A 21,344-nucleotide genomic window follows, 5' to 3' on the forward strand; every position below is an offset into this window, starting at 1 on the left:
AGGAGGAATAGCAAGAAGAAATGTACAGGTTCCACTGTACGACCCATCCCCACCCCATATCCCTGCCGCACTTGAGTGCTTCAAAGCCTCTCTATGAAAAATTTAATCGCAGACAAGCCACATACCACGGTAAATCATCAGAGGAATTAAATACATGAATGTGTCACTGTACCGCTGGGGGCTGGGGCTTCATGTTAAACATTAAGTCAGCAAAATGCACCGTGCACATGCTGCACTTAACGTAATGCCACCCGTTGCCCACTTTCATTTTGGACACATCCGAATCTAATTGTCAAAATTTGTGAGCTTTGCCAGATGTGATCAAACCGTTTTCATGTGTTCGTGTGTTGCATCCAGACGGTGTCATCTGAATTTCCATAGTATAGCGTGGTCTAATTCAGTGTCACACATGAGTGCTGCTGCATGCATGCATGAAGGGCATTATCTACATGCAGCTGAGAACAGGGGAATCATCTGAACTGTCAGCCTGCCTGGGCATTATTCACATCCTAACAGACATTGAATTATGCTTGAGATGTAAAATACATCCAAACACCCGCAGGCTCGAAAGGACACTAACCTCTATAGGAGGGATATCAATCAGGACATCACTAACCGGTTAAACCACATAAACATTGAGAAAACGATGTTGAGTTAGTTACTCACCTTCCTATTCATATCACTAACAAAAAGTGGTTACCATGGTTTTTTGCACATTTAAATTAGTGCAATTTAGTAGACACTTATATTCAAAGCAACTTACGAAATTAGGAAAAATTCAAGCAATTTATTAAAAAGGATGCGATGGTACTACGGTAAATTGATGGTCTTAGATGGTAATACCATGGTACTTTGATGTCACTTACAAAAAAGCACCCTTACAGTCCCAAATATATATATGGTACGAGTCCAAGAAACCATGGTATTATTTTGTAATGTGGGGTTATTTTATTGTATGTTTGGTACTGAAATGTATGTAAAATGATATGCATTGAATTCCAGGGCACTTCCAAAAATACCATGGTATTACCAAGAGACATGTCCAAATAAACCATTTGGAGATGTACCATGGTAATAGTTCCATTTGCATGGTACTCAAGGGTACTACTATTCTGCGAATGCATGATACTGATACCACGTGTGAACAAACCAATATAGTACTATGGTTACAGTACCCCAAGCACCCTTATTATACCACAAATACAGTGGTCTACCATAGTGCAAGTCCAAGTTATACCATGCTATTTTTGTAATTCAAGAGTACTTTTTTGTAAGTGTGGTACTGAAAATCATTTACCATGTTCCAACGTACTTCTGCGTCCAAATAATAGTACTTTTTGGTAACATTTAACAAAAAAAGTTAAATCGTAGTAGCATGTTTTTTTGGAGATGTATCATGGTAGTTGTAAAAATCATGATAGTTCAGTACTACCAAATTTCTTACAACAAATGTACCATCTCACTACAAAAATGCCATGGTACTACTATGATTCTTAAATACAATGATTCTTACTACTAGTATCAAAGTATTTTTATGTATTTATTGAAATAATATTTAAGAATATTCTATTCTTATTATATCATATTACATTATATTTTAAATGTATTAAATTATTGTGGCAGGGCGGAGGGCGGGGCCACACACCCGGTCCCGTATTAGGCTAATCAAGCCTCTGAGGTTTAAAGGTCGACTGCGGAGGATCGTGCGGGAGAGAGAGATCATTAGCGGACATGTCCGTCGTGTGTGTTTATGTTGTCTTTTAAGTTTACTATTAAAACTATTATTTATATCGTCAAGCCGGTACTCGCCTCCTCCTTTCCATTGATCCCGTTACAATTATCAATATGTATCATTATGATTTTATTCATACTTCTTATTTATTTTTAGCCATTGTAAAAATACCACTTTTTCCCTATAACTGTTTTCTGGCTCTAGTATTTATTTTAAGAGCTCTCCGACTTTTCAAATAAATGCATCAAAATACTGTATCTCAGGAAACACATTTTTTGTTAACAAAAGCAACTCAACGAACCTCTTATTACACATAGACTCCCGAGAGAAATTTGGGGACACTGGCTCACAGAACAATGGCCCTGTCTGTTCTTTTGATGTGATTCTCTGCTGTACAATTTCTAAATGATTGGATCTCTCCTAAAAAAAAAGGCCAATAAAAACATAGTGCTCTTCCGCCATATATAGCTACTACCTTGGGAGGCATTTTGCAAGAATAGAGAAAGTCCTAATTATTGAGTATCAAAATGATGGCCACACATGGATGGATCTACCGGTGGGAGAAGGGGGGGCAAATGCCACCCTAAGAAAAAGCATTGCCACCCCATCTGCCACCCCAACATAAGTATCCAAATGTATTAAATATAATTATAAGTATATTATAGTTGATGTTGACATTGTGTTTGATATTGTGACAATGTCAAACTGCCTAAACTCTCACAGAACACACAAATGACTACACACCCATAGCGTGATTGATTACAGCAGCAACCAATCCCGTGATAGTTTACAGTAGCTGCAATGGCCAATCACAACATCAACCAATCCTACAGCCTACTGTACTATTGCAGCACGTGTACAATGTTTGGGCTCTTACAGGCTGTTGAGCGTAGTTCCTCAACAACTGTGACAAATACGTGGAAAAAAAGAGGTAAAAGATGAATTTCTCAGTTGTTTCCAAGCATTCACTGAATGATTATTAAAAACCTCGCTGACAGATATGGGTTGAGATGGGAGAGAAGTGTCCTCAGCACTTTTGAAATAGCTTTCGTCAGGTATGTGTATAATCCTCTTCTCGTTGTACACAAAATCACTCGGATCGGTCATTGAGGCACTTGGATTTTCTTACAACTGCTACGCAGATAATACGTAGCTCTTCCTGTCGTTCCAGTCTGATGACCCTACTGTCTCAGCTCGTATCTCTGCCTGCCTCTCGTACATTTCGGCTTGGATGAAGGAATGACACCTTCAGCTCAACCTTGCCAAGACAGAACTCCTCGTGATCCCAGCCAACCCGTCTGTTGACAACAACCTCACTATTCATCTTGGTTCAACTACAATAACACCAACCAGAACATCTCGGAAACTGGGAGTGGTGGTAGATGACCAGCTTAATTTCACTGCATGCATCTCATCGACCACCCGGTCTTGCAGATTTGCTCTTTACAACATCAGGAAAATCAGACCTTTCCTGTCTGAATATGCTACACAGCTCCTGGTCTAAGCTCTGGTCATTTCAGGACTGGACTACTGCAATGCTCTGTTGGCTGGCCTTCCAGCAAACACAATTAAGCCACTGGAGATTATCCAGAATGCTGCAATGCATCACCAAAAAAAAGGCTCATATCACCCCACTCTTGATTACAAATTCAATGCTTTGACCAGCTGTCAGGACAGCCAATGGAACTGCACCCTCTTACTTCAATTCACTTCTTCAAGTCTATGCTCCAACCCACTCTCAGCAGTCTTTGAGCGAGCGATGCCTGGTGGTCCCATTACAAAGAGGCTCAAAATCTATTTCACGATCGTTCACTTTCTCTGCTCCTCTGTGATGAAATGAACTTCCATCCTCCACACGATCTGCTGTTACCTTCTCAACATTCAAGAACCAGCTGAAAACACATCTGTTCCACGAGCACTTAACCAACCCAGACTAATTGCACTTATCACTGCACTTAACCTGCACTTAATGTACAAAAAAGAAAAAAGAAAATCCTTGCCTGTCTCTTTCTTCTGTGCTAGCATCTTTACTTCTCCAGCCACTGTGAGAACTTGGCAGTCTTATACTGCAGATGTTGTTAAACTTTGTATGACACATTGCTTGCTATGTGTCCTATTTGTAAGGCGCTTTGGATGAAAGTGTCCGCTAAATGACTAAATGTAAAAGTAATCCAGATGAAATGTCTCCAGTTCTAGAGTAGGAGTTTCTGTTTCATCTGTTTGTGTTTTGACTGGCTGGAATGTATTATTTTGAATGCTATGATAAAGGTTTCTTGCGGCTGTTATCAGTGTCGTTTAGCATCTGCAATTTTTCCACAGCTTGCGCTCTTTTCCGTGTCCCCCACTGCGATGGCCTTCTCGGCTGTATTGTTTCTGTAGTGTGTGTGTGTGTGTGTGTGTGTGTGTGTGTGTGTGTGTGTGTTTGTGTGTCTTGTCTTTTTCTCTATGTCATACAGATGCACACCTGTCATGTCAGTATTTGGGTGAATTAGAGTCCAAAACCTCTAAAAACTAAAGGCAAAAATGTACCACTAATCTTTTGATGTGCATAACATAATTAATATTCATGAGTTTTGCAGCACTGCCCACCACAGTACAATTTTCCAACCTAACTTTGTGTTAATCTTCGCTTTTAAATGGCTTATTCCAGGTGTGGTGATAGGCCTACAGGACTTTATTAGCAGAACAACATGGGATATTCATGCATTTTCCATCCATGGGTACACTTAACAAAGCTTGTGACGTTTAGTCCAGATTGCCAGTTCTCTGTGTGAAGCTAAGGAACATTTAGAATTGGTTGATGTGTTTAATAGACAATGTCTTGGTGCTTTTGAGGTATGCATATATTTAATTTAATTTTTAATTTTTTTTATTTTGTGGTTTGTGGTTTTGTTATTTTGTGGTTTTATTTTCATGGTTCAGAGGAACCATGTGGTTCCTGTGAAAATGCAGTTGTTTCACAAATTCATGGACATTTATAATTTGATAATGACTCCAATTAATGAACATGTATTTGTTGCAATGAAGCTGTATCGTTGCCACCCCTCATGTGTGCATGCCATCGTCTTGCCACCCCATAAAAACATTTCTATATCAGCCCCTGCGGCCACAGTAAATGGATTCTGATCTCATCTTTTTAAAGTAGGCCCTCAGTGCCCATTGTGTACCGGAGGGTGTCTGTCAAAATATCAGGTCTAGAAACATCAGATACAGACCAAATTGGGGTGAAAATTTAGAGTAGGCTACACGTTGAAGAGAGAGAATTGTTGGTTGTTAAAGATGGTAGTGAAGACTCGAGGGACAATTCAACCAAAGTGAAGCGTTTTGGAAATATACAGTCATTCTTTGTGGGCTGTCCTGTAGCTACTGTTACATCTCCTTTGATTTTCCACGGAAGAAAGAAAGTCATACAGGTTTGGATCAATGTGAGGTTAACAAGATGATAATGATGACAGACTTTTTGTGTGAACAATCGCTTGGCAGCCATACATTAAAAAACAATTTACATTTAAAGCGTTCTGTTGTGTAGACTTTGTGAATTGTACGATCATTCATTGCTCTTATCCAACACAGCTGGAGAAAGACAGCCCATCTCTCTTCACTCATGTACTACTGTCATATTTACCTTCTAACGCTGGCTGATGCTCCTCAGAGATCTTGATGCCGGCAATAAGAGTCATGATCTTTTCAATCTAAGACACAACAAGTACAGAAGGGTTAAAAAATGCAATTAAATATTTAATTTGGCTGTAATCTGCCATGACAGGTTACTCTTCATCAGACTTCGTTAGAACTGATTTAAAGTCATTATTCATATCTGTTGTATGCAAAGAAAGTAGAAAGTATTTAGGCCACCATACTAGACAAGCATACTACTCTTACTATTTTAGCAGTATATATTGTAGGCTGCATACTGTGCACAATATGCACAATTTCTGTGTGCATAGAAAACCCAGACCACACTTTCCAAAATTCCAAAAAGTGCAGTGTACAACTGAGCATACCTTGAAGAATACTGTATCGTACGTTACAATACGCTTGACATCACCTTCCATTTCCAATGTGCTGAATGAACTAATTCCAGCCGTAGTTTTAACATATTTTTTCTCATTATTTCATAGGACGGCCAAGAGTTAAGGGAATATTCTGGGTTTAATACAATTTAAACTCAGTTGACAGTATTTGTGGCATAATGTTGACTATCAAAATTTTTAATTTTGGTCTTGTTTCTCTTTTTCTTTTAAAAAAGCAAAATCGAGGTTACATTGAGGCACTTTGGAGAGTTTAAACACAAATGTGAAGATTATAATTGTATAAAAGCACTAATATTAATTCTTCCGTTAAAACTGTCATTTTAGGGTTTTAGAGTTTACGGCGTTAAAACTGGAAATGGAAGTGGAGCGTTGTTCTAGCGGGAAGACAAGCAGGTGTACATCATCACATCATTAGCTGGGTAACTCCTAGCCAATCGCACGTAAGCCATTGCTTTATAAGTCCGCTCACAATCTATCACATTGCTGTTTCGGTGTGCTAACACTGCAACCTCCACCACCCCACCATCACCAGTTGAGCCCTGTCCCGCAGGGGGGTAGGCTCCTCGCCCCTGCCTCCTATCTTCGGCAGGACATGACGGTTCCGGGTACAACTCCCTCGGACTGCCGGACAGGGCCTACGCCAAAGAGAGAGACATTACCTCCCGTTTTACATCTATCAAATAAATGGCATCTCAAACTTCACTCAAGCCTGCGTGTCTTCCCGATAGAAATAACTTTACACAGAAAAGGTTAGCAAGTGATTTTATTACTCAAAAATCATGTTAACATGCATATTGTTTAATGAAATGTTTATAGCACAATAATGGCTACTGTTTCACTTACTATTAAAATAATCATAAATAATAATAGTTATTCGTTGGACTGTGGAGTGGGGGGTGGGGGGCACCTTGGTGTGGCTGCCTTGGTGTACACACATGTTAAGTTTGTACATTTGTAAAGAGATGATTTAACTTCTAAAAACTAAATTGTGCCAAAAAATTACTAAAAAAGCAATTGTGAGTGGGGTGGCCAATGGGGTGTCCAGGCTTCTGTCCATGGCTCCGCCCCCTAGCTGATTGACCACTGATTTTTGTCAGATGAAGATCACGTCAAGCAGCGGGAGATACAGTATGCAGTGTACTCTATTGTATACTGCACATTTTGACAAATTGTGCATACTATGCTCAGTATATAGTACATAAGATACTACTGTAAAAATAGTTATAGTACATGACTTAGCCGTTGACTTCTGAGGTGTATAAACATTTCAAGCCTCCCAGAGGGATAAAGGCAGACTGCGGAAGGTGGTGCGACAGAGAGAGAGCGTTTACGGGCAGCTGTCTGGCCTATGTGTGTGTTTGTGCCTTTTGGTTTTAGTTCTTTATTAAAAAATATTATTTATATTGTCAAGCCGGTTCTCGGCTCCTCCTTTCCATATAACTGCTTAACACTGGTGCCTGGCCGTCTGGAAGCGGAGGAACGGCCACCGACCGCGAGGGGAGAAGGGGCTCCTAACCGACCGCCGACAGATTGCCGCGGCTGCTACGTTGGGGTGGATGGTAGAGGCGAGAACTCCACAGTTGGCCTTTATCCCTCTGGGAGGCTTGATTAGCCTGATAAGGGGCCAGGTGTGTAAAATCACCTGTCACAGGGTCGTTGTTTTAGCACCTCTAGTGTTTAATTCACCAGGAAACTGCTGAGATGCGCACAACGAGCCACATAAAAATGCTAAATGTAGGTATAGTAATGTGGTTCTATGAGACCAGGTTGTAAAGAATAGTAGGCAGTAGGCAGTGTCTCCATAGACTATTCCTGGAGAATTTTTCACTCTGTGTTGGTTTAGAAACAGCTAGAACTATAAAATAAATGATCGAGGTCATATTCAAATTAAAGAAACTCAATCGGATCAGTGACAGCCTAAAAAAATGTATAACCTACCCAGATGCCACCAGCAATAAAAGAGCACATTTATAAGAACTCCTTTCCTTTGCTGATAGCGTTGAGATTACTCGACTCAAATCAATGGACTTGGAGATGGAAGGAGAGGTCTGAAATAGCAAAACGTTGTTTTTTAACGTCATTTTTAAAGTTTGGAGAAGTCATCTGATGTGTGCTTGTGGCATCAACAAGCTGGCAAGCTCCTGGATTCATTTAGCAGTCAGATACCACGCACCAAGTGGTAGATGCCCTCTAGCCATACAGCCCTTCACTTTTCCCACTCTCAGGTAACCTACATACTAACTTACAGTGTACTATACACTCTCCATGTCTATCCATTATAGAATGCACATTACATCATCACACTCTCCCATGGTAGAGCTAACAGTTCCCTGATCTGCTTTCATAAGTACTTTTATACATTTTATAGATCACATGATGAACTATATTTTAGCTCTATATAATGCTCACACTATATATCTATATAAATAAATGAATGTTGGCTACTAGGAAACTTGAAAATACATTAAAGGGGACATGATATGAAGACTCCTATTTTCCTTGATTTTCTGACATATAAGAGGTCATTTGTCAAACCAAGCTGCCAAAATGACTCGTTCTTGACTTCCTCCACATTGTGATGTCACACTGTGGTAGACATTTACATCTGACCGCTTCCACAACGAAACGTCAATACGTACTTTACCTTTAATCACTTCCGTAGCCCTGTCCAGTAGTGCTGAGCAGTGAGATGGCAAGTAGATACCAGGCCAGTCAAGAGCAGAGAGCCAATCATAAGAGCGGGCGTGGACTGGCAAGTCTTAAAGGAGAAGCAGCACCAAAACTGAGCGTTTCTGACAGAGAGTCAGAATGAGGGTGTAAAATAAAAAAATGTTGTGCCAAAAACTTAACTAATATTATATGCGAACCTTAGGAAAAATATCAAAGGAAAATATTACAAAAATAAAAAAGGCATGTCATGACCACTTTAAGTGACATTATTTATATCAAAACAAGTCAACGTGAACTAAAACTTTACCCTGTTTAAAGTCAAAGCATACTTTGATTTTCTGTGTGACGCTAAGTCTTGCGCACAATAAACATGACACAAATTTCATCATCTGCACAGTACATGCAGACTGTCCGCCACATGTTCCTGCAGTTGACTGTACTAAAGAGTATCACAAAGCAGTCTTAGTGCACATGCGTCGAACATTTTTCGTACAGGCTTGCGGTCAAAAGAGTATACATGGAAAGATTAGAGCACTCAATTGTGCACGAGATGTAATGGCACACTCATAAACTTATACCCTAGCAAACCTTACATTTGTTGCAAACTCTTTTTATGTATTTATGTTTATATCTTGATATTACTGTATATTGGATAATTCATTTGTATGTTGTTGGGTTCATGTCAAAAGGCAGTCAAAAGGTATTTCTGTTAGTCAATTACAACCGTTAATCACGATTAATCGCATCATTTTTCATAGTTAATTGTGATTAATCACAGATTTTGAAAGTGCTGAAATTCGACTATACTTATTTTCCTGTCAAAATGCAGTTATTCCATTCTTAGGAAAGAAAGCAACACAATATGTAACAATACAATGCTTTATTATAATGTTCCAAAGAAAGCACAGTATAAAGATAGAAATGCACTAAAATAGCGCCAATTCAAGTAACATTAAAAGTTTAAGTCAGTGTCTGTGTGTATATATAATTTGTGACCACTGGGATGTTGCTGGGTCCAAGGTGGTGTTGGGGTTGGGAGGGGGAGGGGTAATAGTGGGGATTAAGATTGATTCTGTGTGTATGTATGTCTTGTTTTTCTGTGTTCATTTATGAGAATCACAAAAATTGTTAATCTGAAAAAGTTTAAATCTAAGTGGGAGTTTGACTAATTGAAAGAACTAGTCCCCATAGGTTGCATGTTCACTGCAATGGGCATTAAATACCTTAACTCTCCTCCTCCAAAATATTAATCTACTGGTAGACTGTGGCTTTCAGTTTTCCTACAGCACTCGTGAAGCCAGGTTCATGATTTGTGTCAAGACATCAACACCAGCATCAATCACTGCTTTGAACTCCACATGAAAAGCACTTACAAACAAAAACATCTCATTCTGCGTTTTCATGATATTTGAGACTTGACGTGCTTCTGTGGTAATTAAAATGTGACTTACATAGGTGGAAAAATACTAGATTTCTGTCACAAGTCCCATCTGGGCTTGTTTTGTACAACAGCGTTAGCGTTAAGAGCTCCTTTCTCCATCACTTTATCACTGCCATTCGGGGCTGGACTGGTAATCTGGCATACCGGGCATTTTCCCAGTGGGCCAATGCACTTTGGGGCCAATCAAGGGCGGACTGGCCATTGTGAGAACCGAGCGGGCAGGTGGGTCGGCCGCGAAATGTGCCGAATGGGCCGCGATAAGCTAAAATGAGCTGCCGCGTTATGCATAACGGACAACAAAACGCCGCCGCGAAATGCAGAAAAGGACAATGCAAAAAAGTGTTTTAAAAATCAGACAAAAAAACGCAAGAATATGTGCTTAACGTCTTGAATGAGAGAATGAACTACAATCCCATTAAGCACTGTGAATGATGTAATCAAATTATAAACAATGTAAAAAATATAAAACTATTGATTTAATGTTTTGATTATAATTATAGAATCAAAGTATATTGCAAAATATTCAGATATACACATATATATAAGTAGTCGGTGCAGAGCTGTTTTGCCGTGGTTAGTTTGCCATGATTCTCTGATTGGTGGATTTCTCCCTCAGGATTATGGGTAGTGTAGTCCTTCACCAAGAACTCCGCTACACGTGATTTATATTAAAACTATTTGAAATAACATGGACTAATGGCTTCAACAGAAGCATATACCATTGATTAACAACCTCAGATCTCACGACAGGTCTGTCTTTAAAGCTTTATAAGTTATTGTTAATTATAAATTCCCCTATGGAAAAAATGAATGGGATTTTTACTTCCGGAACCAGATTGTCATGCTCTGTTTAACTAGTGCAAGTTCAAACTTTCCAAATTAGGCAGATGCCAACATGGACAGGTTGTGTGACATGCTCCAAACTTCAAAATCCATAAACCGATCTACACAAGGTGAAAGGAAATACAACCCAGTCCGTTATTGGCCAAGAACATAAAGTCACTGGACAAACAAGATACAAATAGAAAGCAATACTTATAAACCACAATTTTAAGGATATTCTTGTTCATTTTGTACAATTGACAATTTTGCTACTGTGTTGGGTCACCACTTGATGTCCAATGTAAAATATGGGTCCTGAAGCAAAACCAGTTAATATCCACTATAATCTAAAAAATATGCAATTTCGTTTTTGAGGAATTCACTCAAGTGTAGTCTTCATTACGGGATAGTGAAAGAGACAGAGACAGTGCTAGAGTTATTGCGGTCATCGCCTCAAGCCACTGAGTTCCAAGGCTTCCAAAAACAGTTCATGAAAGGCAAGCGGTTTAATTCTGAAGAGACAGCAATATGGAACATCACACAATGTCCGATCTAATGAGTGAATTTGAAGAAGCTAGCAACTTGAGAAAATGTGAGGTGGGGGGTAATAAAGATTTCATACAGCCCTGCCTCCTCCCATGTGCCAGAGCAGTAACAAGATTACAGGCATCAGAGACCTGCTTCGATATTCAGTAATGGAGTGAAGGTAGAGTGGCTGACACCACAGAGACTTTAAGCCAGAACTGGAGTGAATCAGCAACATCAGGTTGGGACACCATTACCAAAACAGTCTCAGTCTGGAAGAAACTAATTTTGACATTTTCGATTCATAATGAAGATGTGGTAAATGCAACCTTCAGATACATCACAACTATCTGTTATTATAGTTGTGAATATATTACTTCAGTATACAGATATATATATATCACACACACACACACACACACACACACACACACACACACACACACACACCGTTTAGCAGTACATGATTTCTTGTTGGATATTGAAAGTCCACCAATATTATGATAGGTATAGCACAAAAAACTAATAATGTTTTTAAGTCTTATTATTCTAGAAACTCAGAAATGCAAAAACGGAACCCTGAACTATAACTATAAAATTCTAAAGCTTTTCAAAACCCTTTTATGTGTGGATTTGTTCGCTTAACCTTTGTCCCCTTTCAGTCTTAAAATATTAAAATCCATAACTACAACAATAATCACTACATTAAAAAAAATTATAAGAATCTAACAAAGAGTGAGCCAGTTTAATCCTAAACAACTTCAATATTTATTGTGAAGATTTTTTATATTCATTTTCAGACAAATTATTATTGTGATGCGTGAAGAAATGAAATTAAAATCAAGGTAATTGTCAAGGTTTCACCAGTCATTGCCGATCAAGCTATAATGTTGTCATTTTTAAGCAAAAAGTGTGAACATTTTACAATCTTTGCATTTTATTTAGGATATATAAAATGCTAGCTAAGAAATTAGCCTTATAAACAAAATAAGCCTTTATAAAATAAGCCAATTAAAAAACAATTACAAATAAAAATAAAAAAATATAAGTTTAGCTTTTTTTTTTAGGCTGTAGAACATGTCCCAGGCCCAGAAATAACAAAATGTATTATTATGATTTAAAAATAAAAAGTTCATTTATCATAAACCATTTCGATAATTATTTTAAAAAATAAAAATAAAAAGGTAAACATCACATGCAAACTGAAAATTGTTATTGTGTGATTTTGATGATCAAGATATATTTTTCTATTTTTAAAAAACAGTATGAGAATATTTCTTTGCCTAATAAATATATTAAATAGCCTTACAAGCCTAGCAAAATGTACGAATCTGCCATGTTTAAAATGTAATTTGCCTCAATGTCAGTTCCACCACATATGCTACAAAACACAATATCATTTGAGATTTGGTGGAAATGACAATGGCGTTTCAGAAAATGACAGAATTCAGCAGTGATACAAAGTGATATAAAAGTGCCAAAAGTTCCCATAGTTCAATAGTTAAAAAATCTTTTCTTTTTTTACTGTCTCAAAAAAAGAAAACTGAACCCAGATCTTTTTAATTTAATTTAATTTTCCAATACATGTTTTTGTTATACATTCATGTACTCATGCAAATACACATAAAGTCTCATTTTATGTGAAAAAGGTAACTGGCGATGAGTCTAATTTGAAGCAACGCTCTGTGCACATGCAGGGCTGTAAGTGTTTAGAACGGGCCGTACAGTCACTGCAGCTTTCTGACAGGTGAAAGCATTTCCCACCCACTTCTTCTCCCCCATGCACATCTTTCACATGCCATCTGAAGACATGCTCCCCTGACATCTTACGTTAGCATATAAATTATGAAGGGACTTATATTGCCATCTTTAGAAAGCAGGTTTGACCACTCACTCATACACTAAATTATTTTTAAACAGGTTTTCTGCAGAAGTGCTAAAACATTAACACGCTGAGCTATGGGGGTCGTATAGTCACAGCGAATGCTTAAAATGAAAAATATAAAAGACTCCCTTTACAGACATTTAAATTTGAGCAATATTGTCATGGAAATGTTATTAAGTCTTGAGTCATGTTATTGTTATTCTCGTGTATATGGCAAAATTGATGAAATCAGCGTGTATTAAATGTGGTAGCAGTGATGGTATTAGATGGTAATTCTATGGTGCTTATATACTATATATACATGCCTGATATTGTGCTGCCAAAACAGTGCCAACCTGCAATTCTTCTCACCACAATTGTACAGAGCGGTTATCGGAGTTACCATAGACTTTGTCAGTTTTAACCAGTCTGGTAATTCTCTGTTGACCTCTCTCATCAACAAAGCATTTCCATCCACAGAACTGCCGCTCACTGGATGTTTTTTGTTTTTGGCACCATTCAGAGTCAATTCTAGAGACTTTAGTGCATGAAAATCCCAGAAATACTCAAACCAGCCCATCTAGCACCAACAATCATCCATGCGATTATCTAATCAGCCAATTCTGTGGCAGCAGCGCATAAAATCATGCAGATATGGGTCAGGAGATTCAGTTAATGTTCACATCAACCATCAGAATGGGGAAACAATTAGATCTCTGAGATTTGGACCATGGCATGATCGTTGGTGAGCGTTGGTTTGAGTATTTCTGTAACTGCTGATCTCCTTTTCTCCTTTTCACACACAATAGTCTCTAGAAATTACTCAGAATGGTGCAAAAAACAAAAAACATCCAGTTCTGTGAACGGAAACTCCTTGTTGATGAGAGAGGTCAACAGAGAATTGTGAGACTGGTTCGAACCATAGACTGTAAAAAAAGATGGACGACGCCCCTTCGCTCTTTTCCATTGGTGAGAACTGAAGCCGCCAGTGTCCCGATATGGCGCTGACATCTTGAGACTTGAGTCTGCGCAGTTGCGATTTCGGGACCAGACCTGCGCAGTAGTGAGCAGGAAGTAAAGCCGCGAAATCAAGGCCCCGCCCTCACTCTCGCTGAATCAATCGCAAGCACACGCCCCTGCACTTTTGACTTTTCACTTATGACGGTGTGAAATTATTAATTATAGAAATTTAGATATTACATTTAAAGCTCCAATCTCCTCAGTCCTCCGAAGATCCCGAAAAAAAGTTAGTTGGTAGTTAGTGACTACTTCGCTCAGATAACCTGTCAATCACAGCTGTCAATCATGATGTCACAGCACTGTTTTTATAGCATCAAATAACTAACTAAAAACAAACTTATTTTGAAAATAAACACTTGAAATTACATCAACGTGATAGAAACTACAGTAAATGACAGAAACTCTCTTTGGAAAAAAGATATGTGAAGTGTAATTTAATTGTTTAGTTGGTCTCACGTCCCGTTGAATAACATGGGGAGGCGGGGTTTATGACCTATACTAGGACCAGTCACCGGGGGGCGATCAAGACGTTTTGGCTTCACTTTTGAGGGGTTGTGCGGCACACTTGGTTCGAACTGACAAAGTCTACGGTAACTCAGATAACCACTCTGTACAATTGTGGTGAGAAGAATATCATCTCAGAATGCTATTCTGTGATGCGGGTTAGCGCTGTTTTGGTGGCACGAGGGGAACCTACATAATATTAGGCTGGTGATTTTAATGTTGTGGCTGATCGGTGTATACAATGATGAGCTAAAACATCATGACCACTCATGGGTGAAGCGAATAACTTAGATCATCTCCTAACAAGGTCACATGTCAAGGTCTGGGTAGATTAGATTGTAAGCGAACAATCAGTTCCCATAGTTAGCATGTTGAATGCAGGAGAAATGGGCAGGAGTAAAGACCTGAATGATTTTGACAAGGGCCAAATTGTTCTCTAAAATGGTAAGACTTCTGGGGTGCTCCCAGTCAGCAGTGGTGAGTACCTACCAACATTGGTCCGTGGAGGGACAAATCACGATCTAACAACGTGGTACAGGGTGTTGGGCGCCCAAGGCACATCGATGTGCGAGGGCAACAAAGGCTATCCCATCTGGTCCGAACCGACAGAAGATCTACTGTGGCACAAGTCACAGAAAATTGTAATGATGCTACGAGAGGAATGTGTCACAACACACATACCCTGCAGCATATGGGGCTGCGTAGATGCAGACCAGTCAGAGTGCCCACGAAGGCCCTTGTATACCGGCGAAAGTGCCTACAATGTGCACGCGAGCGTCGGAACGGGATCATGGAGCAGTGGAAGAAGGCTGGCTGGTCCAATGAGTCCCATTGATTTTACATCATGTGGACAGCCGTGTACGAGTGCGCCTTATACCTTGGAAAGTGATGGCTCCAGGATGCACTGTGGGAAAACGACAAGACAGTGGAGGCAATATGATGCTCTGGGCAATCTTCTGCAAGGAAACCCTGGGTCCAGCCATTCATGTGGATGTAATTTGGCACGTGCCACCTACCTAAACATTGTTGCAGACCAAGTACACCCCTTCATGGCAATGGTGTACCCTGATGGTAATCATCTTTCACCTCGATAATATGCTCTGCCACATTGCACAAATTGTTCGGAAATGGTTTGAGGAACATGATGAAAAGTTCAAGGTATTGCCTTGGTCTCCAAATTCCCCAGATCTCAATCCAATTGAGGATCTGTGGGATGGGCTGGACCAACAAGTCCGATCCACGGCAGCTGCACCATGCAACTTACAGGATTTGAAGGATGTGCTGCTAATGTTCATGACTCATGGTGGGTCAGTGCTGTTTTGGTGGCTCGGGGAGGACCAACAGCATATTAGGCAGGTGGTCATAATGTTTTGACTCATCTCTGTGAATGCATATATATAAATATATATATATTCAGAGAAGCACCATATACTCATTCAATACTTAATAAGTATGTTCCTTTCATATACCATTGTATTTATATGGTAGAACAAATTTCATGTTGGTGTTACCTTGGTCCAAAAACAAAATACCATGGTACTTTTTTAAAGACTAGTGTAATATAGTGTAATATCGAGAGGGAAATGCCAACACGGAGCAGCAGTTGGAGAGAGAGAGGAGAGAGAGAGAAAGAGAAAGAAAGAGAGAGAGAGAGAGAGAGAGAGAGAGAGAGAGAGAGAGAGAGAGAGAGAGAGAGAGAAAACACTTACTCACAGGTTCTCTGATACGCCGCAGCTTGGTCCTCGGCCACTCCTCCAACCTCCAATGAATGACAGCCGTGCCTCCCCGGACAGATGGGAGGCAGTCTTCCGGCCCCTGGTGGACGGAACACCCCGCCGCATTCTCGGGAAACAGAAGGGGTATCCATCGCCCCTGGCAGCGGTTCTCCCGCTCCTGGCAGTCAGCCAGGAGACCCTCCCCACTCGTGGTCAGCGGTCTCATACCCTGCCACGTTTCAGCGGCTGATAGGGGTCTCCTCCGCCCCTGGCAGCAGCCCTGACTGCTGCAGGCGGTCGGTTAGGAGTACCTTCTCCCTTCGCGGTTGGCTGCCATTCGTCCGCTCTCAGGTAGCCGGGCTCGTCCGTCCTCCGGCAGATGGCCGCAGCTGTTCCGTTGGGGTGGATGGTATTGGCAAAGACTCTACTACGTCGCATCCCTCCTCCTTCCCGGATTTCGGCACAAGTGTAATATAGTTCATTGGAAAGGAGGAGGCAAGAACCGACTTGACAATATAAATAGTATTTTAATGATAAACTTAAACAAAAAGACAAACACACAAAGATGTCGGACAGCTGTCCGTAAATCTCTCTCTCTGTCCCACTGCAGTCTCCAGTCAGCCTTCATCCCTCTCTGGGGGAGTTGATTAGCCTGATTAGTGGCCCGCCTCTGCCCTGTCACAACTAGATATAATATATTTCCAACTCCTTCAAAATTCATATGAAGCACAATATATTATGAATGGCTAGTAGAAAAAAAACATTGTAAAAGCCAACCCTAACAAAAAAGTACTATAGGATTATCATAAAAATATTCCACATTTTTGTATACTATTGAGATGGCAATAAAATGGTATTTTTTGGAAACGTTAATGAAACAATATTTTTACTGTACATCAAAGTAGCGTGGTATTACCGTAAAAATGTACCATAGTAAAGCCATGACAATTCCAAGGTTTTTCAGCCTACCATGATGGCAATTCTGTGATACCATTTCAATATCATAGTATACAGTATGAATATGAACAGTGTGATACTAGGCTCTTTATCCAAGTGTCATGTTATTACCAGACAGATACAACATAATACAACCTAAAACCCAATCAAAGGGGCTATGTATTTAAGATTTCACAGAATAGTATCTTTAAAGAAATAACATGGGAATAAACAGGTCATTTTTGTGTGTTATTTTTTTTCCACCATTTTCATTGTATGAAAAACAATATGCAATGAAAGAGAATGTTAACTGAGGCTAAACACTCTGCGGAACATCTTTTGTATTCTTCGAAAGAAAGAAAGTCTTACGGATTTGAAGCAGCATGATGGTGTGTAAAATTTAACAGAATATTCATTTTTGGGTGAATTGTTCCCTTAATGTCAGTTCAGAAGTTACTGATGTGTATGAGGAACGTGACCAATGGCATATACATAAATGCTGATACAGCCGTTTTCCACCAGGATACTGTATGAGTGTGTGCCAGCATGTTGGCGCCGTCTCACTGCACATTCGGGCTCTGCTCGGACTTAGAGGATGTTTTGTTTTGGTGTGTCAACGGTAGCACCAGATCATCCTTCAGACAGTCATTTTTCCAAACTCACTTCCTCTCATTTTCAGTCTCTCTTACTCTCACTTAGGCCTATAGATTTTATTTATACATGATGGGAAGTACCATTAGAGGACAAATGCAGAACAAGATGTTCTTAAAGTTATAGTTAACCCAAAATGAAAATTATGTCACCCCACACCCTTATGTTCCACAAGAGATAGAAAATGGGTTTGCAACAACATTGCACATTTCAATTTTCATTTTTGGTTGAACTATACATTTAGGAACAGGACAATCCACTCACTTTGGAGCAGTTCAAGTGGTTTAGAGTACAGTTTGAATAATGCTCTGAGATCCCATAATTTGATTATTCAATGCCCTCCCTGAGACTCACCACAGGCTAATGTTTTATAAAGCCTTGAGTATAAATGTGATCACCCCTAACATTTGCCTTTAAAAGATAGTGATAGATATATATTATTATTTGTATTATGAAACAGATCTGATTATAAAAAATCTGATTGCATGAGTACTTTTGAGAAGGTGCCTCGACATGTGGAAGGAGGCAATGATATGCAGAAAAGGACAGCAACAGTGAGAACGCAAGTTTTGCGTTCCCTCGCAATAGTTTGTATTCCTCGCAATAGTTTGTATTCCTCACAATATGTTTTGCATTCCCTCGCAATAGTTTGTGTTCCCTCGCAATAGTTTGTATTCCTCGCAATAGTTTGTATTCCTCGCAATAAGTTTTACGTTCCCTCGCAATAGTTTGTGTTCCCTCGCAATAGTTTGTATTCCTCGCAATAAGTTTTGCGTTCCCTCGCAATAGTTTGCGTTCCCTTGCAATACTTTATATTCCTCGCAATAAGTTTTGCGTTCCCTCGCAATAGTTTGCGTTCCCTCGCAAGAGTTTGTATTCCTAGCAATAAGTTTTGCGTTCCCTCGCAATAGTTTGTGTTCCCTCGTAATAGTTTGTATTCCTCGCAATAAATTTTGCGTTCCCTCACAATAGTTTGTATTCCTCGCAATAAGTTTTGCGTTCCCTCGCAATAGTTTGTGTTCCCTCGTAATAGTTTGTTTCCCACGGAATAGTTTGTTTCCCACGGAATAGTTTGTTTGCCTCACAATAGTTTGTTTCCCACACAATAGTTTGTTTCCCACACAATAGTTTGTTTGCCTCGCAATAGTTTGTCTCCCACGGAATAGTTTATTTCCCACGCAATAGTTTGTTTGCCTCGCAATAGTTTGTTTTCCACGCAATAGTTTGTTTCCCACGGAATAGTTTGTTTCCCACGCAATAGTTTGTTTGCATCGCAATAGTTTGTATTCCTCGCAATAAGTTTTGCATTCCCTCGCAATAGTTTGTGTTCCCTCGCAATAAGTTTTGTGTTCCCTCGTAATAGTTTGTTTCCCACGCAATAGTTTGTTTGCCTCGCAATAGTTTGTATTCTTCACAATAAGTTTTGCGTACCCTCACAATAGTTTGTATTTCCTCGCAATCAGTTTTGCATTCCCTCGCAATAGTTTGTGTTCCCTCGCAATAAGTTTTGCGTTCCCTTGCAATAGTTTGTGTTTCCTCGCAATAAGTTTTGCATTCCCTCGCAATAGTTTGTGTTCCCTCGCAATAAGTTTTGCGTTCCCTTGCAATAGTTTATATTCCTCGCAATAAGTTTTGCGTTCCCTTGCAATAGTTTGTGTTCCCTCGCAATAAGTTTTGCATTCCCTCGCAATAGTTTGTGTTCCCTCGCAATAGTTTGTGTTCCCTTGCAATAGTTTGTATTCCTCGCAATAAGTTTTGCGTTCCCTCGCAATAGTTGGTGTTCCCTCGCAATAGTTTGTGTTCCCTCGTAATAGTTTGTATTCCTCGCAATAAGTTTTGCGTTCCCTCGCAATAGTTTGTATTCCTCGCAATAAGTTTTGCGTTCCCTTGCAATAGTTTGTGTTCCCTCGTAATAGTTTGTTTCCCATGGAATAGTTTGTTTCCCACGGAATAGTTTGTTTGCCTCGCAATAGTTTGTTTCCCATGCAATAGTTTGTTTCCCACACAATAGTTTGTTTGCCTCGCAATAGTTTGTCTCCCACGGAATAGTTTGTTTCCCACGCAATAGATTGTTTGCCTTGCAATAGTTTGTTTGCATCGCAATAGTTTGTTTCCCACGGAATAGTTTGTTTCCCACGCAATAGTTTGTTTGCCTCGCAATAGTTTGTATACCTCGCAATAAGTTTTGCATTCCCTCGCAACAGTTTGTGTTCCCTCGCAATAAGTTTTGTGTTCCCTCGTAATAGTTTGTTTCCCACGGAATAGTTTGTTTCCCACGCAATAGTTTGTTTGCCTCGCAATAGTTTGTTTGCCTCGCAATAGTTTGTATTCCTCGCAATAAGTTTTGCGTTCCCTCGCAATAGTTTGTATACCTCGCAATAAGTTTTGCGTTCTCTTTTCAATAGTTTGTGTTTCCTCGCAATAAGTTTTGCATTCCCTCGCAATAGTTTGTATACCTCGCAATAAGTTTTGCATTCTCTTTTCAATAGTTTGTGTTTCCTCGCAATAAGTTTTGCATTCCCTCGCAATAGTTTGTGTTCCCTCGCAACAAGTTTTGCGTTCCCTTACAATAGTTTGTATTCCTCACAATAAGTTTTGCATTCCCTCGCAATAGTTTGTGTTCCCTTGCAATAGTTTGTATTCCTCGCAATAAGTTTTGCGTTCCCTCGCAATAGTTGGTGTTCCCTCGCAATAGTTTGTGTTCCCTCCCAATAGTTTGTATTCCTCGCAATACGTTTTGCGTTCCCTCGCAATAGTTTGTGTTCCCTCGTAATAGTTTGTTTCCCACGGAATAGTTTGTTTCCCACAGAATAGTTTGTTTGCCTCGCAATAGTTTGTTTCCCACGCAATAGTTTGTTTCCCACACAATAGTTTGTTTGCCTCGCAATAGTTCGTCTCCCACGCAATAGTTTGTTTGCCTCGCAATAGTTTGTATTCCTCGCAATAAGTTTTGCATTCCCTCGTAATAGTTTGTGTTCCTCGCAATAAGTTTTACGTTCCTTGCAATAGTTTGTATTCCTCGTAATAAGTTTTGCATTCCCTCGTAATAGTTTGTGTTCCCTTGCAATAGTTTGTATTCCTCGTAATAAGTTTTATGTTCCTCATAATAGTTGGTGTTCCTCGCAATAAGTTTTATGTTCCTTGCAATATTTTATATTCCTCGCAATAAGTTTTGCATTCCCTCGCAATAGTTTGTGTTCCCTCGTAATAGTTTGTATTCCTCGCAATAAGTTTTGCGTTCCCTTGCAATAGTTTGTGTTCCGTCGCAATAAGTTTTGCGTTCCCTTGCAATAGTTTGTATTCCTCGCAATAAGTTTTGCATTCCCTCGCAATAGTTTGTATTCCTCGCAATAAGTTTTGCATTTCCTCGTAATAGTTTGTATTCCTCACAATAAGTTTTATGTACCCTCACAATAGTTTGTATTTCCTC

The 21,344-nt window shown here is 39.6% G+C and overlaps 1 protein-coding gene across 1 annotated transcript in view; it reads right to left on the reverse strand.

The window, feature by feature from the left end:
* Positions 1–21,344, reverse strand: part of LOC127647049 (ankyrin repeat and SAM domain-containing protein 1A-like) — a 47,903-nt gene that overhangs the window by 19,656 nt on the left and 6,903 nt on the right. Inside the window, exon 2 of the mRNA XM_052131117.1 lies at positions 5,358–5,424. Coding sequence (XP_051987077.1) covers positions 5,358–5,424 — 67 coding nt within the window. The remainder of the gene's footprint in view (positions 1–5,357; positions 5,425–21,344) is intronic.

This window comes from Xyrauchen texanus, chromosome 7 (assembly GCF_025860055.1).
Source record: "Xyrauchen texanus isolate HMW12.3.18 chromosome 7, RBS_HiC_50CHRs, whole genome shotgun sequence".
In the NCBI taxonomy this organism is placed as follows: domain Eukaryota; kingdom Metazoa; phylum Chordata; class Actinopteri; order Cypriniformes; family Catostomidae; genus Xyrauchen; species Xyrauchen texanus.